The 19,144-nt window shown below is 37.0% G+C and overlaps 1 protein-coding gene across 1 annotated transcript in view; it reads right to left on the reverse strand.

Moving 5' to 3' along the window:
* Nucleotides 1-2,857: 2,857 nt before the first annotated feature.
* si:dkey-246g23.2 (solute carrier family 66 member 2) overlaps nucleotides 2,858-19,144 on the reverse strand; it is a 52,520-nt gene continuing 36,233 nt past the window's right edge. Inside the window, exons 4-5 of the mRNA XM_056261286.1 lie at nucleotides 16,415-16,631; nucleotides 2,858-4,114 (exon numbers count right to left, since the gene is read on the reverse strand). Of these exons, the coding sequence (XP_056117261.1) occupies nucleotides 3,940-4,114; nucleotides 16,415-16,631 (392 nt within the window). The 3' untranslated portion in view covers nucleotides 2,858-3,939. The remainder of the gene's footprint in view (nucleotides 4,115-16,414; nucleotides 16,632-19,144) is intronic.

Raw genomic sequence — 19,144 nt, forward strand, 5'->3', positions numbered from 1 at the left:
AATTTACATGTAATTTAAAATGTGCATTCATGCATCAGATGTTATTAAATCAAATATGTTGCTGGAGCTTTGCAAATACAAATAATGTAGTAAATAAAATAAAAATAAAAATCATTCAACAAGCAATTGTTACATAACATGCTGACATTGTGGGTTCACCGAGATGCAACAGGATAGAATTTGCAGGTCCAAGGAAACGATAGTGGTGGAAATGGCCAAGACCCCTTGGGAACATATTTTATTTTTATTTTTAAGATATAAATGCAGAAAAATCCCACTATATTTATGTATGTATTTTTTGGATAGCATTTGGAGGCTATTTCGTGGATAAAAGATGAAAATTGTTACAATTTTGAACTGGAACTCTATCCCCCCATGAAATTCACACCCTGGACTCAGTCCCAACCCCATTTTTTCAGCCCTGTATCATAATGCCATAATCAAGGGTGCATATGTTATAGTATCCTGAAAAAATATGAATTATGTCCATTAACCTGTTATCATAATGACAGGTTCAAGATTTTCTTGTCATGTCACTTTTTAAGGCACCTTTTTGACACGAATGCCAAAAATGTTCAGACCATTAAGGCAACATTAAACGGTCATTATCACACAACATTAAACACATAATAGACCGTTATCTTGCTCATCAGTGTGATTTCCTCACTGATGATGAGAGAATTACAAAGCTTGGCAAAGCTATTTACTGTACCAGTCATGTGCAACTAACAAAACAATGAAAATTGGAAAAAATAACAGACACAATAGAAACATATGATTATTGAACATAACAAGAATGTCTTTGGATGTAACAACCATTTTTTTTTACAGCAAGATTTTAAGAGGTTCAGAATGGTTAAACGAATTGGCCCGAAAGAAAGAAAGAGCAAAGAAAATATCTTAATATCAGTTATTTCTCCTAGACAGCAATAAGAAGACATGGAGAGCAAATGAAGACTACAGCTTCTCAGATGTTTCTTCTGAGAGAAAGATCAATCTCACTCTAGAGTTTCATAAGATATCTCAAACTAAAGTAAAACGTCCAGGATACCAAAGTCAGCTCTCAAAATTGAGAAATACATATATGAACTCAAAAACAAAATCTCACAACCTCTGATCAATTAAACTTTTCTCATGAGGAGTGTATTGGTGTGAGAGTTGACAGTTTGATTTGACAAAAATCGTGTACACTACTGTTCAAAAGTTTGGGGATCGACAACGCGTGATTGTCAACAAGTGGATCTTTGAACTGTGAGTGAGTGGAGGCGGGGATAATTTGCATATAAATAGAACCGCGTATACTAAATGAGGCAATGGTGTAGAGTTACATTCAAGCTATTTTAAGGCATGAAGAAAATTCTTTTCAAGGAAAAAACGCTTAAATATGTCATTTTGGTTATCAAAGATGAGTTTTAAGGGATACAATTATTGTCTACAGGGGGATTTTAATACATTTTAAAATTCAATTTATTCATGCGATGGCAAAGCTGAATTTTCAGGAGACATTTCCTTCAGAAATTAATTGTATATGCTGATTTGCTGCTCAAGAAACATTTCTTATTATCATCTTATTTTTATCAGCTGCTTACTATTTTTGTGGAAAAATCTATTTTTTATTATTAACATAAACTTCAAAAGAAAGTAACTTTACTTTCTTTACTTTACCCGATACGTTATTTTTAATGTATCTTAGGCACCCTTAATAAAAAAATTAAAAAAACACTTTTGAGTGGTAGTGTACGTTATCCAAGAGGCCATCTTAATTTAAAGTGTACAAAAGTACATTCTAAACGCAAATATTTCCAAATGACATCCAAACATATGTATTGCACAGAATTGCAAAAATACATTGTATCTGTATTTTCCTGTGAATGAATGTGTCAGTGACTTTGGCCTTAGCAGGGGTCAGATATGTTGACGTGGTGATTAACAGCACAACAGAACAAAGATTTACCGCAAACAAAGTCTCACCACAATGAGAACTAAAGCCAAAAAACCTGCCCATGTGGGGAGGAAACAGCTGAGAGGCAGTGGCTTTGTGACCATCTGTAATAACCAATGGCTAAACTTTGACGTTCAACTAATGCCAAAGGAGCCACCAGGCTTAATCAGTCTATCGCAGTGTCAAAATCCCTGCAGTGAAACATGGGCCGGGAGGTAGAAAGAGAGCCAAAATTGAGACGGAATTGGAAAGTGCTTTTTTAAGGCCACATCTGTAGTCCTCCCTGAGTAGCCTGGCGCTATAGTGGGATTTAAAGTTATAGTGACCTTTTCTTTGCAGTGATAAATAGTACATAACTCAGAGCTGATGTGAACGGTAACTTAATAGAGCGGAACTCTTTTATGATGAAGACTCCTCATAGCTGATCAACTGCAGCAGCAGAATTGAGGTGTATGTATTTTTTTCCACCAGTCCTATCAACTCCCATATAAAAACAGTCCAAATGTCAATTATTTGCGGGCAGACTGGTCTTCATCTTGGCGTGATGTGCATGGATAAACATGGACGATACAGTATATGACTGGTTGTGGTCATGTGGAGAAGTAATCATTGCCATATTTACAGGACATTGCAGACTATCAACCCAAGATGGCTAAAAAATTGTCCATCATTGGCTTTGTGTGGTTACGATGAACTACAACTGGTTTTCCACTGGACCATTACGCATTACCATTCTACTTTCTGAGTTAAAAACTTTGGGTAAAAACAATATTGCATTTGCAAAATGCTGACAGCAATAGTAAAGTGATCCTTTAGCAAAATTACTTTGCTGAAAAGGGGCTATCGATCTGTGATAATTAAACTGAACAAAATCCATCTGTTTTTCTTGTTTGCAATGCAATCATACGTGATAAATCAGTTGTCCATTATATATTTATGGTATACCCTCATGCTGTTCCACTGATACAGTTAGGTAATTAAAGTTTGGTAATAAAATCATTCATCCGCACTGGTTTTGACTCCAGGTTTAAATGTCTAACATTAATCTGCTGCTTAAAATATGGATTTTCGTGTGCAACTATGCAAGTAACAATCATTTAAGTGCTCTAAAATGAAAAAGGACCACAAATGGTTGACAAATGAGCTAGCAGTTTGAATTCAGTTTCTAGCAGATGCATTTGGCACATGCATTTCCAAGCAATTTCATTGCACTAAGAGCATTTTGGCTCTCACAAAAGCTAGCAAAAAGACAAATACTATAAAAATAACAAAGTGAAAGGTCATTCATTCAGTGAATGTGTAGACTAGATTAGTTAAATGTTTGTTTTTTAAATTTTAAGATGTTCAGCAGGTTCATTTAAGGCCCGTTCACTCTTCTTTGAACAGACTTGTTGTTTGGTAAGACGTGAAATAACTTGAAAAGAGAGATAAAAAACCTGAACTCAGGAAAAATATAATAAATATAAATATAAATACGCAGTGGGGTTTAAAAGACTGAGGCCAAAAGGAAAATCTGGGATCCAAAATCAAATCATTAAAGCTAGAATTTTTTTAAAATATTTTTTTAGGATTTTGAATACAATTAAAAACACATCATGATAAAACTAATACAAAACAATTTAAAATGTTGCTCTATTTCTAGGCCACTAATTTATGACAAAAGGTCAGATTATTTCCTCTCCTAATAAATCATTAGCATTTTTCAACTGAACTTTTTACTTTAATTGCCATGCTATAATAAAGCATTTGTAATAAACAAAGTAATTTAAATGATTGATAAATATATTATTTAATATCATTATTAAATTAGTAAGTTATATTAAATAAAAGAAAAACAGAATAGAAACATTTTCATAGTAGTCTAAGACTTTTGAACCCCACTGTGTATTTGTACAAAAAGAAATACTGAAAAAGTAAGAGCGTGTAGTTTTGTAGGTATGCAGCATGTAGTATGTCCTTGTTTAGGAGTGTTGATGACCATCATTATTGTAGTGAGTTCAGCCCAGTTTGATTCTCGTGTCCTGGCCGTAGAAGCCCACCTGGAGCAGAATGGCAATGTCAATTAAGATCTGTACCGCACCACAGACCAAGAACTGAGTGGGGCTTTCATTGATCACAAAATACGTGGTCTTAAAGATGTCACCAGCGGTCCACAGGAGCACCATCTTTATGCTGAAAAAGAGGGAGAGAGACAAAGAAAGAGAACATTTTACTGAAGCATTCAGAAATATATAAAGTCTCAGCAGTTGGAAAGATTCCCAGTCAGCTATAAAGTTCTGATAAATTAACCTCATTCGAAACCTTTTAAAGGCGTCACCAATACATCAGACTAATGCATCGTACAATGTCCTGTCCTCCCACTTGATAAAGTCATACATCTGTATATCTCACACATTTGCAAGTCTCTGAAGTCAATTGAGTACAGTGGGGCTACACTTAATAAGAATCTGAGGACGCAATTATTTCATATAAAATATAAAATTGTGAAGAGGTGAGGTAACACGTAGAGTCCAATGGTCTAACATCTGGTACGTAACAGCTCATAAAATCTAAAAAATAGATCCATTTGAGCATTTTATGCTGAAGAATTTACATTCTACAAATGTCAATTTCACTGTGTGAGGTTAAGCGACAGGAGGAACAGTGCATCCTGGGACATAACCTGCTCTTTATTAGTCAGAGAAGGACCGTACCACCTGCAGGAAGCTTGGGGGACCACAAAAGCACAATATTTTGCAAATGTCGATCCTCCTTCCTTTTTGAAAAGCAGAGAAAAGGTAATCTTTGAAAACTTCCAGGAATCAGCTAAAGTGTTCTCGGGCAAAGAGGGATGCTGCGTTCTCAGCGGAATTTATGCTGAATGAGTTCATTCTTTTCATTCAAGCTTAAAGAGAGAAAAGTGGTCTAAAGATGAGCAGAGACTATACATCAGCTGTCACAGATGGAGAGGGATGAGAATTTGGACTACTTGTGCTCCTGAAGGTCATCCCGACAATAGAAATGTGTCTTTTACACAATGTGAGGCAGCAGAAGCAGACAACTAATGAAATGGTACATTCTTCCAACTTGTCTACTTGATGATACAAACCCACCCATCTAGACATGACATTGACTATGATTATGTTCTTCCTTATTTTTTTTGTGCATTGTTTTGATATCACATGAAGATTGTGAATGAGGATGAAGGAACATTTGCTAGCAGGAAGTGCAATGTTTGCTAACACCAGTGTGAAATACAGTGCTAAAACGACCTTTTATAGACACTTCCTTAAAGTTTGTCCACAAAACACTCATAGTTGGTGCGAACTAAAAAGTACTATGTGATGTGGTTGTGAAAATGATAATAATGTATCCTGAAAGTTATACTTATATGAAATACTTTACATGAAATGGACATTTTCATAAATGAAAATCTCCATTAAAATGTCCTGTTTAAAGTGCTTTGAGAGAAAACGTGTCCTCTATATCTGATCTCAAAGTTACTCCCCACTCTTTTCTCCTCCTTCATTTGTCTTCTACATTAGTTTACTCTAGAGACCATTCTCAAACATCATTAATGGGGATGAAACATTAATGAGGTAATTAAGTAAGGTGGGTCATCTGTACAAGAGCACTGATAACAGTGGTGCCACACAATAAAAACCACTTAAAGGTTCTCCATCTTCCGCTCAGAGAACAGAAACTCATCTAATTGTTCCCAAACATTAATTCTAAGACAAACATGCTCTTTCTCATTCACAACAACAAACTGCTATCTTTCCTTCCCCTCCGAGCACTTTGCGGATTGACAGCAGATGAAAGGAATGCTCGGCAAACAGCGAGCAGCGCTTCAGGGCCTGTGAGAGAGGTAGAAGTGATTATTGCATTGATTAGGAGAACTGAGGCCACGGTTACAGCACTCCCGTCCACACTGAACAGCCCTGCACTCAACCCTGACAAGCCTTCAATTGATCCTCTTCCACCTGACACTCTCATCCGAAAGGAAGGAAGGAAGGAAGGAAGGAAGGAAGGAAGGAAGGAAGGAAGGAAGGAAGGAAGGAAGGAAGGAAGGAAGGAAGGAAGGAAGGAAGGAAGGAAGGAAAGAAAGAAAGAAATAGTGGACAATGTTAAATTCATAGGGAAAGGGAAAGAATGTTAGATAGAACAACAGAAAGAAGGATAGGATGATAGAATAAAATATGACAGATAGAATGATAGATTTTTTTTTGCTAGAACAACAGATGGACAGAATGATATGTAGGATGATAGAACAATGGAAAGAAAGACAGAATGATATAGAAACAGAATGATAAAACTATAGAAAGAATGGTACATGGAATGATAGACAGAATGACAAGAACAATATTTAGAACAAAAGATAGAACTATATGACAGAACTACAGTATATAGAATGATAGACAGATCGAGTGATAGAACAATACTATAGGGTTAGGGTTAGGAATAGGGGTTGGTTGCATATTACTACAGTAACTACATGTAACATGTAATAAGGACACAGTAAAATAGACAGAAAAATAGAATGATGGAATGAAAGAAAAAAGGCAAATGATATAAAAATAGAATGATATAACATTAGACTGATAGATAAAACAATAGAAAAAAAGAATGGTAAAACTGTATAGATAGAAGAACAATAGAAAGACAGAACAATAGCTAGAACGCCAGAATGATGGAATGATACATAGAACGATAGAAAGACAGAACAGCAGCAATCGAGACAGAATGATAGAATGAGAATGAACGACAGATATAGACAGACAGATAGATAAATAGACAGAATGTAAGATGATAGATGGATAGATAGATAGATAGATAGATAGATAGATAGATAGATAGATAGATAGATAGATAGATAGATAGATAGATAGATAGATAGATAGATAGATAGATAGATAGATAGATAGATAGATAGATAGATACTGATGAGAATTCAGTTTTGACAATTGCCAGAGATATCTAAGGAAGGGGCAACATCCTGAAGATCTGCTCCAGACAGATGTATCGACACACCGGGCTCTTTCTTCTGCACAGTCTCTCCGGTTTCTCTCTACTGAGTTTACATCGATGTAGGGATAAACCGTGACCAGCGAGAAGCCTCTGAAAGAGAGAAGGGCACCAAAGCTCCCACATAAAAACCCTCACTGAGTACAAATGCTCACAAAGGGAGTGAAGAGAGCCGATTAAACTAGTCCTGCTCTTCACCTATGGAAAGAAAAAGAACAGCTAAAACAAAACTTGAGAATCCTTTAGAGAAAGCTGCTGTAGGAACCATTCATGGGCTGGAGGAAAAGTGGGCTCGTCAAAACTTTGGCCAGTGAATTCAAAAGGCTGGTGAGAGAATTTAAAAAAAAAAAGAAGAAAGAAAATGAAATATGTATGTAGATCGATCCATTCGGCTCAAACATAGGAGAGTTTGCACATTTTCTAAAAGAGATCAGTCTCCACAGTCCACACAAAAGAAAAAAAGACAGAGAAAGATAGAGTGATGGGGACATTAAAACCCTAAAATTGAATTATGTTTCTCTACCATATGGCTAACAAACAAGCTCACACAGATCACTGTCTTACAAACAAAATGTAGCCGATCAAAACAATCTAGAAATGCATACAGCACAGCTGCGATGTGCTCTGGATGGAAATGGAGTGTTCCAGCAGCCTTTAAATCAATTCAGTTGGACATTATAATGTCCCCTGTGATATATTTCTATTTCTGTATACACAAACCCATTTAGAGCAATGCTAATGTCCTATAAAGATACATGTCAACTGGAAAAACTGATGGTTTCCTCTTTCCCTTCTTTGTCTTTCCCTCCAGAATACCGGCACTCTTTAATTTTTCTTTTTCGTCTCCTCCCCTACTCCGCTGTGCTTTGCCCTGGAGGGAATGTGAATAATTCTGTTGTGGTACTGGTCCTGGCAAGCCGTGGCTGCCAGCGGCTCATCTAATTCAATCACACGGCTCAGTCTGATCAATGGGGACTGTGGTGGAAGCCGGCGTACCTCCGCTCATCTTGGGTCAGGTGGGGATTCACACCACTGGCTTTTTCTTCTCTAATTAACCCAGACATGACAGCCAACAACTGTGAGGGCAACAACTCTACTGACAGTGGTCTGTATGTTTGCGTGCCTCTAAGCGATAGCAACTCAAAGATCGAAGTGTGTCAAAACATACCTTGTTAATATGTGCTGAGGTGAAACATCACTTTCAGGTTTCAGAAAGTCAATCACTATGTTTAGAACACAATACTACCATATTTCTGCAGTATGCATCATGAATACTATGCACAGAGTATTAAGGATGCACAAAAGGCAACATCGGTTATCAGTTTTATTAGTATTTAAATATATTTTTACTGATTTATTTATTTATTTAAGATTTATTAAGATACATTTTGACATCATTAAAGGGCTCATTTAAAGGGATATCTTGGGGTCAATACGATGTTTTTTTTGTTTATTTTGCAAGGATGCGTTAAATTGATCAAAAGTGACAATAAAGACATTCATAAATTTGGTAAATTTCTTTTCAAATAATTGCTGCTCTTTTCAGCTTCCTATTCATCAAAGAATCCTGATTTTTTTTTAACAGTTTCCACAAAAATATCAAGCAGCAAAAACTGTTTTCGACATTAATAATAATAAGAAATGTTTCTTGAGCAGCAAATCAACATCAGAATGATTTCTGAAGGATCATGTGACACTGAAGATTGGAGTAATGCTACTGAAAATCCAGCTTTGTCATCACAGAAATAAATTAAATTTGAAATTTAAAAAAATTTAAAATAGCTATTTTAAATTGTAATACTATTTCACAATTTTGGGGTTTACTGTATTTTTAATCAAATAAATGCAGCCTTGGTGAACATAAGAGACCTCTTTGAAAAACACTAAAACAAAAATAAAAAGTGTATAATTCACACTTTTGAACTATCGTGTACACTGCAAAGAAATATGTAATTAATCAATATTTTTTTCTCTTGTTTTGCAGTAAAATGATCAAAATAAATTCTAAAACAATCCTAAATTTACTTGCAAAGCGAAACTGTGTAAGATAATAATAATTTTTTCAGAGATCATACATTGAATGCTTAAAATAATTGAAAATTATGGGTAAAGAAAAATACGCCAATGTGGGTAAATATATTAAATCCAAATATGTAAGAAAACAAGCATTATTAATATATACAGTATTATACGCATTACCAGTACAACCAGTATACTATGATTTTTAATAACATCTCCATCTTGACAAATTTTATCGGATTACCAAAAATGATGACGCTTTGCACCAAAAAGGATTAAAAGTCCAATAAATATATTATTCAGGTATGCATTATTTTTCTAATAATTCAATGGCCCGTCATCAATTATTCCTTACATAATGCAAACTGTTTCACATATTTTTTAACAACAGTAAGTATACAATATAGGCTACAAGTATACAAATGTATTAGCCTGGTTAAAACCAGACCATTCTCAGTTGTAACTGAGTTATGGTCTGGCAAAGCGTCATAGACAAATCATTTCCAGAGGGGCGTCACCAACGGATAGACCTAAAACCAATCAGAGCGATGAAGGAGATGACGAATGCAGAGCGGCGGAAAAACATCTCTGAGTGTTGTTCTTTGCTCGGTTTTTAACAAAAAGGAAATGTTCAATTCGCTTAAAACAGACGCGATAGCTGATTCGAACGAGTGATGTTCGATGGCGGCATCCATCTTTGTAATGTAGGCTACAAAATCTGCTTCAAAATCCCAGCGCTGTCGTCATCATGTAAAGCCCGCCCCCAACGTTTCTGATTGGTGCCTCGATTTCGACGGATTGGAAATGGTTTTGAATGAGCTCTTTGCCAGACTAACTTTCCGAGCAAATCTAAATTTGCCGGAAGTTGTCTGGGTTTTCCCAGGCTACAAATGTATACTTTGTAGCAGTATACTCTCCATTCAAACAACAGTATAGCTCATGTTCTTGTTCGCAAATAAGAAAAAGAAACAGGTTCCCTCAGTATTGTTGACTTGTTTAAGGTTAATAAAGCATTTCTTTCACTCTGCTTGTGTCCATTTTCATGGATGTTGCTTCACTACGTATGATAAATGAGTTTTTACCACCTGGGTGTTTTGCTGAGCACCATTTGAAGCATATAGATCACATGCACAAACAGACCACAGAAAGACAAATAGCTCCCACCAGTTGTCATAACAGTAGCCACAACAAAACAGAACTGCATCTATGCTAGCGAGGACACTTTCTGTTCCCCAGATACCCAGTACAGCTAAGTTAAATCCACTGCTTCCTTATTTTTATAAACACGGGAAACATTTCCTATGAGTGTGAAGCTCCCAGGGGTAATCAGGGCCGATCAGGGCTCTGTGTGAGCAGAAAGGCCCATGGCGAAGCTCAGTCTCATGGGAGAATCTGGCTGCGTGTCCCTGCTTGTTAGGGAGACAGATTACAGTGCACTTGGCTTCATCAACACAGCAGGGTCCTGATGCTAACTACGCTCTCGACTTAGCATGGAGCCCAAACCCCAGAAACTGGTTTCAGCCGACATTAGAGCTGAGTGGCTCAAACTTTTTTGGTTAACTTTTAAAAAAAATGTTTTAGAGCTTGTGTGGAGGTGTCTGAACTGGGAGAAGTGAGAGACTTCAGGTGAGAGACAGCAGGTGAAAGACAGTGGCAGCAGTGTGATTCTTGTTTGTAATCTGAGTGTAGTTGGGACTTATAAAATTAAACTCCAAACAATAAAGATAACTATGTTGGCGTCCATATGAAAGATGATAATGTTTTGTTTATTATATGTCATCTACTACTTTAAATGCTCAAGCTCTTTAAAGTCGGCATGGATTGGAAGTTGTGTGACAGTCTTTTCTTCCCTATTATGACGTATGCGAGTTAAACGGCTTCGCAAACAAGAAAAAATGTAGGGCGGGACTTTTGTCTGGAATTGACTTGTCTGGAATCTCGTGTGAGTGATAGGTTTTCCCGCTCTCGCCCCATAAACACGTCATCGGAGAAAAGATGAGAAGAGATGTCGTTGCAAGAGGGAGGGGATACAATTTTGATTAAAGATTACGAGGGCACATGAATTTAAAGAAGGATGTGCATGGATAAATCATTTATAATAAACTGCAATATTCCATAAAAAAAAATTCCCTTTTGATTTCATTGTAAAGTTGTATGGATTGGCTATCAATGTTTTTATCGTACATCAGAAACAATTGTTCTGAAAGTGATTCCAATGATATCGTTCCTCTATTGTTATAGTTGTGGTGTGTACTACCCTTTTCTCTTAGAATTAGAATGAATAATAAAACTTTATAGTTATCGTTCATGTCCCTTTACAACCTGTATCTAAGGTCGTTGCTTGCATCAGACGAGATGTTTTAAAACAAGGATAATGAGTGTTAGTCTGTAAGAGAAAAGAGGATTCGCAAGGTGAGAGTCCATGTCCGCTGGGTCATTACATCTCTATAATTAGAACCATTATCAAACAGTCCACCCCAAAGCGAAAGATGATATATTCATAATATAATTCACACTGAAAATGGTTGTCAGACACGCACATGATAGTGTGAGGGATAACGTCAGATAAAATAGGATGAGCTCCTTTTGCTCACATAAACAGCTCCCTCAGGGTCCAAAATCTAAAATGAAAAAGACTAGGAATCAATTTCAGTAAAAATACAAATGTGAACTCACAAAAAAAAGCCACTGTCAAGATTTCTGAGGGCCTTTTAGAAGTTGTAAAATGGGGCAAAGGCTAATGGGAGAGGGGAGTCAGCGTGCCGCTGGGTACCTGGTCCATTAATGTCAGTCACGAGACACAAGCTGCTACTTACTACTTACATCTGTGTTTCCACCAGAAATGAACACATGAATTTAAACAGCAGCAGAAGTGGACACAGGATTCAAACAAGGAGAAAAAAGGTCAACAACAGAGATGGGCGCTTTCAAAAAATAGCAAGGGGAGGTGGGCCATTTAAATCCTTCAGGTTCAATAAATGTCTGGCTCAAGGGCACAGTGTTGTACCCTCCCAGCTTTACTGGCCCATATTAAGGACTGTAGGGGGGTATGGGTGGTTGGTCTTGTTAAAGACAGTACTTCACGTGTCATTGGTGAAGATACTGATGTGGGGACTGTTACAATACCTCATAAAACTCTCTCTACAAGGGCACGGCAACACAAACACAAGCTCTGTTCCACAACCTAGAGTTGTGTGCTGCCCACAGACAGCATTTTACAACCTAGGCTCATTGAAAACAAACTCCCAAAACTTACCTATACATACAATTCACACACTTTTAAGCTAAAATGAACACTAGTGGCAGTTAAACACCAACTATTTTCATTCCTTTTCACGTGTATTTCAGAGACAAAAAGGACTTATTTTTGAGTTGTTACTTGTATAATCTTATGTCATGACATTAAAACACTTTTATCATATTGCATGATAGTAAACTAATATACAGTGCCCGGCCAATTTTTTTTTTAATTGCTGTTTGGATCTAAATAGGCAAATGTTTAAGAGTCGATGACTGGATCATTATTGCAGTGATTACTATGTGTCTAGCAGGTTATATGTTTGGCAACAGTTCTTCTAACCCTAATTGATGGAGTGTGTATCTTTTAATTTCTTAAATAACCATGTAAGAAGAAGACACATCGTGGCCATATTCCAGGACAACAATGCCAAGATTCATCAGGCTCAAATTACGAAAAAATGGTTGGGAGGGAGCATGAAGAATAATTTTCACACATGAATTGGCACCACTGAGTCCAGACCTTAAATTCATTGAAAGTCTTTGGGATGTGCTAGAGAAGACTTTACAGAGTGCTTGACTCTTGCATTGTCAATACAAGATGAACAAGTATTGTTGTTAGTAGGGGTGTAACAATATATCGTGCCACAATGTATCGCAATACAAAAATGCAACAATACGTATCGTGGATAGTGACAATATGTATCGTGGATCGTTCCCCCAAAATAACAATTTGTGTGAGAAACAAATGTGTTTTTTTCAGAGTTTTAGTGTCAGTACTACATTAAACTACTATACATAATGTTGATTATAATGTATAATAATGCAATGGGGGAATATTTGTGTGTCCTGATAATGCCAAATGTCTTATGTTACCAGTAAAAAGTGTCCAACATTATTTTAAATATATCTAGTCAGTGACAGAGTGCAAGCATATTCATCTAAAATAATTCTGTATTTTCAGCTTCAGAATCATGAATATTTTTATTCTGGTGTCACCATTGTCCTTGGGTTACAAGCACCAAGTCCAAACCTATTCATTTAAACCCACAATGTAATATCAAAGTTAGCATTTTAATCAACAGTACATGTTTTGTTAACCTTTTATCATATGTCTTGGAGTATCGCAATAATATCATATCGTGAGTTCAGAATCGTGATATGTATGGAATCGTGACATGAGGGTATCGTTACACCCTTAGTTGTTAGTAGTAGCACATTTAATCATTTTAGATCAAATCCAAAAAATTTTGGGTGCAGCCTTCTCAGGTTTAAAGGTTCATTACATATTTATACACTGATATAAATACACAATATACTGTATACACACACAAACACTGGCATACTGTCTTGGTGACAGTTATCTTCCACGGATATATGTTGATGGACAGCTTCAAAAATACACTCTGAACCATGTTTCCAAAGGCTTCACCAACAATAAATTCACACATGCATATGTACAAAAAACACAGATGCCAGTACAGTGATCGGTCGAGGGCCCTCGACGCCTGCAGACACTGAAATCACATCAAGGGCAAAGGCATTACACACTACACGCGACGGTGTTGACATATTCATTGTGTTCACAAAAAGATGGATTTCCGGAGAAACACCATTAACATTGGCTTCCATTTTCCCTCTCTCAGCCTAAACTGTGCTCACAATGTTTAATTTGGCTCATAAAGAGGAGCCTGGAGCGTGTGTCACATCAAGTTCTGTGGAACAGACCATGAGATGAAGGGCTTTTTCCCTTTATTTAAAAAAAAAAAAAAAAAAAGAAAGAGAAAAAAAAGTGCTGGCTTCAGCTAAGGTGGAGCTGATATTGTGATTATTATGCTGACTGTAGCCGGAGGCTAAAGATATTAGCTTTACTCTAAATTCTCTCTGGCTCTCATTTTGGGCTTTTTTCAAAAAGTACCAGTAAGGTCAACTTTGTTTCACCAAGGAGTCTTCGGATTTGAGCAGTGTGGGCTGTAACATCAATTAACAAGCTCATTAGCTGTCTAATTTTAATAATCTTCATTATGTGCCTTTAATGAGGGATGTCTCGAGTGAGGCATATCCTGCAAACAATTACTGTGTGTGAATTTAACCTTCTCTCCTTCCACCTGCCATGGCACAGATGACATTAACACACATTATGGCAACATGGGCAAGAACTGCAACAACAACAAAAAGGTTGTGTAGCATAGGCTGTAACATGTTTTGAATGCTACAATGGACATTCATGGACATACATGGACAGTAGTGTTGTTGTAGTGATTGTTTTACATGGGCAAAAGTTTGGATTTCATTATATTCACCAATACTGGGTAAATAGTACATTTTCCAGTAGCTTGAAATAATTTCAGTACTAAATGAAATATAACTATATATTTATTAGGCATTCACCAATAATAAAAATCAGACAGATAAGCCGATAAGTGGCAATATAAAAAAACTAAATTATTTTGTCTAATTAAATCAAATATAAAACATTTGAAAACTAAAATCAATTGTTTAAAATTGTACAAGTGAATTTAAGCATCACAGCATTACAATGAAAAATAACATAAATAACATGAAAATGTATAATCATTTTGAGATTTATTTAGGATAGAGTTGTTAATAAATGATTAGTGTTTTTAAAAATGAACTTTACCATTGTCATCATCTACACCTACATGAACAATTAAGTATCAAATATCGACCAATACCTCTAATATCAGCTGATAAATTATATGATAATGGTATATTGTGCATCCCTAATATTTAGTCAATATTACTTTAAATGCATTTTTCTTACAATTCATTCTGGGTTTGTATTTTCCACAGGGTGCGTTCACATTCAGCAGGTTTGGTTTGATTAAAATTAACTTCAGTGCAATTTCTCTGTTAGTGCAGTTCATTGGAATATGTGTGAAAGCTGCCATCCAAACCCTAATGAGCACCAAACAAGCAGACCGAGACCCACTTGCGGTGTGGTTCGACTGAAATATGAACACAACACATACTAAAGACATCTAAACAAACCAAAAACAGGATGTGATGTCAGAAGATGTGATCCTAAAAAGGACAGAATGCTCAAGAATACCTGGTTCTTCTCATCGCAGGAGCAATGTTACCCATTACAGTTTGGTACAGGCGTCCAAACCGCCATCTCCTTGAAGTAGATCTTTATTTGTGTGCAACGGTGGAATTCCTGTCTCTGTTTTGACTCCTTTTAGCTCTTCGTGAGTTCTCAGCTGGTAAAAAAATACCATCATATGTGCGCACATACAACAAGCACATACAACACAGCATTGGTTTGGATGTTTGGTAAGATCCGTTGCAAAATATACAACATAAAAGTATTTTTTTATTTTATCTTCATGTTCAGTGTTAAAAATGACAGTGTTAACCAGGACTAAATGTATCATTTTCTTTTTTGGTTCTAGAACAAAAGAACCAAGAGAACCAAACTACATGTGTAAAGATCTTCACGGGTCTACTTGGATCCAAAAATACGAGGTCTGACCCAAGTCCTGAGCAGGCTTGGGTCCAAAACTTTTACCTTGGATGCGGGTCAGGTCTGATATTAGTAGCCTCGGGTCTCTGGTAAATTTAAAAACAAATTTGCTTTTACCGAATGGACCAAGAAGATCTGAATTATTTTAAAATATTTAAAATAAAAAATCTCCCCCATTAGTTTCAGGTGTTTAACAATATATTATTATTTAAAACAAATGCATATTAAATAATTGTATGACAATGTTATTTTACCCCTTCTCTGTCAATACACACTTCCATGTAGCCTCCAGGATACTGGTCCATGCAGCAGAGGCGCTCACTTCCCATAAACCAAATACACAAGCCATTCCCGAGAATGAGTTTGGGGATTTGCTTCTTAATATTAAAATACATATAAATTTCCTTGTCATTTGAGGTGAAACATAATGCTTATGATTATGTTTTATCTACTTGGAGATGCTCGCCCAAGTGGAAAAACAATGTATACTGTTGCTAGATCGTTTGCAGAAAACCATCTAAATGCAGTTAAGGCCAAACTTTCGGGTCCAATCGGGTTAGAAAAAAATTGCCGTCGGGTCGGAATCTGGTCTAATTTTACCTGGTTTGCCTCAGGTCGGGTTTTTCTTTTTAAAAGACCTTAATGCAATGTTTTAAACACAACAATTAAAGGGCCGAAATGAAGCATCTTAAAGAATGATCAATAATAGTTTGGCCCATGTTTACCTCATGCCTCTGGTGGAGCGGTTGTTGTAGTTCTGCAGCAGCTGAGGCAGGCCCAACATGGCTTCAAACATCACCGCCAAAGAGCCCAGGGCCTCCACAAATAGGACCCAGTCCAGAAAGAGGAATGTTATGAAAGCACACAGCAACATGAAGGCAAAGCAGAACACCAGATAGTCCTCAAAAGAACTCCAGCTCCAGAAATACCGAAGGTCCAAATCTGGAAGAGAGACAAAGAAATAAAAAGATAAAAAGAAATATTCTCCATGTATTTCATTTACAGACAAAAGGATATCTCCAAGCATCTTCTCTATAACACTACCCAAGAAAAAAGGGAAAGGGAAACTTTGAAGCATTTTATCATTAGTATGCATATCACAATGCTGAACACCTCACACAAACTCTCTCACACTATGAAAAGTTAAATGAGCTTTGAAACCTGTACGCCTCTCTCTGCAATTCTGCATTATATAAAGAAACCCATTAACGACAACTCAACATTTCATTTACAATTTTCCTGAGAGCCATAAAATAAATGGCCAGGCTCTACAGGGGAACACAGCCAAACATTCAGCAGTGAAGATTAAGCACTCACATAAAATAAAGACACAAAACCATGAATGTAATTGAGTCCAAGGCAAAGAACACCATATGTATTACATATACACTACTGTATGCACATGGATATATATACAAAAGTTTAGGGGCAGTACAATTTTCTTTTTTTATTGTTTTGGAAAGAAACACTGAAGATTGAAGTGATGGCCACTGAAAATGTTGCATCGCCATTGTAATATAACATCAGGATATAAAGTGAAAGTGATGTAGATGATATAATGGGACATCCGAACACAAGTGGTCACAGGAGACATATTTGAAATGTGTGATAATACCAGGTGAAAATGGTAATGTGTCTTCTTGGCTGATCATCACCATCTTAATACCAAGTGGAAACAGTGTTTCTGTCTCACACGCTCGATTTCTGTCTCACACGCTCGGGAGCCGCTATCAATATGCTGGAGACTCCCAGAACTTCCAGGAGGGGTGGGATGTCTTTGGATAGATACATAGATTATTTTATAATATATACAATTATAATATATATATACAGAGATTATACAGAGACTGCAACCTAGATAGACAGACAGATCCTATTTTAACGATCTAAGTACATGCTATAAAGCGAGTATAAATAATGGCAAGTGCACGTAGGGCATGACCGAATCTACTTTTGCTAGTTTAACGATGGGAAAAATGGTCAGCACGCCCGGCGCATGGTCTAAAAGGGTTGTCCCTATTCTCTTAAAGGTGAACTAAGTAACTTTTTTACCTTAACCGAACAGCTTTGGAGTCATTGTAATGTTTATATTACGGATTTCGTGTTGAATGGTGGTCGTCTCGCACCCCCCTGGTGCCTGTGAGCCGCAAAACCACCCTTGCAACTTTGGGCCGGCGGGCCGCCGGCCTCAGTGTTAGGAAGTATCGTGTGATATCATGTGATATCAGGTCTCAGGTATCAGGTATCAGGTAACGAATTGCAACGATATCAGGTAACGAATTGCTTTACGGCAAAAAACAGATCTGATAAAATTCTGATAAAATGACCATCAAACAGAAATAACCCGGCGCCGTATACATGTGGTGTTCGAGGCGCACATACAATACAGACTGCCGACAGTTAAACAGGGCGCGCGCAGCTCTTAAAGGGGCCATACCTTATTTCCACTCGTTACAGCGTCCATCCTACTGAACAGGTACCGGTGTACAGGGGGAGGGGATCCGGCCGTGAGTCCGAGCCATCTCTGCGTGAGTGCTATTCACGACAGTACAAGTACTCCACAGCGACTCTAGAGGTCGCTGTTTGACAAAAACGGAATTCCTACTTAGTGCTGCTTTAATGAGTAATGGGTGTGTTTTGGGCGTAATGTGCAATAAACCAATCAGAGTCTTATCTCCCATTCCCTTTAAAAGCCAGTTGCGCTCGCACCATAGCGGAAAGATAAAGCACGCAAGCAGACCATCTACGGTACAAGCCGGACTCTACCATATCTTTATGTACACAATAATAATCTTTTACATTGTAATTCTTTTATTTTATTTTTTTATTTTATGCTGCCCGTCCCTGTGTGTGTAAAAGGCGTTTTGCACCCGCCTCTTAAATAACAAGAAAAATATTGCGCCATTGACTTTAGACCAGGTTTTTGTTGGTCAATGGCACAGTCTATTTCATTTGCCTTAAAATAGCAACACGCCAATAATGCGCCTGAACACACCTCGTTTTCAGGCCAGCACACCCATGGGAATACAAATGGGTGCAGATGCATTTGCTATTTGAACGAACAAACGACAGACAGACAGACAGACAGACAGACAGACAGACAGACAGACAGACAGACAGACAGACAGACAGACAGACAGACAGACAGACAGACAGACAGACAGACAGACAGACAGACAGACAGACAGACAGACAGATAGATAGATAGATAGATAGATAGATAGATAGATAGATAGATAGATAGATAGATAGATAGATAGATAGATAGATATCCTTTTAATTATTATCAAAAATGGAAATATTTTTAGAATATATGGCAAATGTAGGACATGTTCTGTCCAGTCTCTCAAATACCAGTAAGGAGACAAAAAAGACACAGGATAGTGAAGACAGGCTTCTTCGTCACATTGGTCATCTCTACATTAGTGATCACGCACCATGTAAGACATCCTGAC

The sequence above is a fragment of the Rhinichthys klamathensis genome, unplaced genomic scaffold (assembly GCF_029890125.1).
Source record: "Rhinichthys klamathensis goyatoka isolate OS25496 unplaced genomic scaffold, OSU_Roscu_1.1 h1tg000181l_1, whole genome shotgun sequence".
NCBI lineage: Eukaryota > Metazoa > Chordata > Actinopteri > Cypriniformes > Leuciscidae > Rhinichthys > Rhinichthys klamathensis.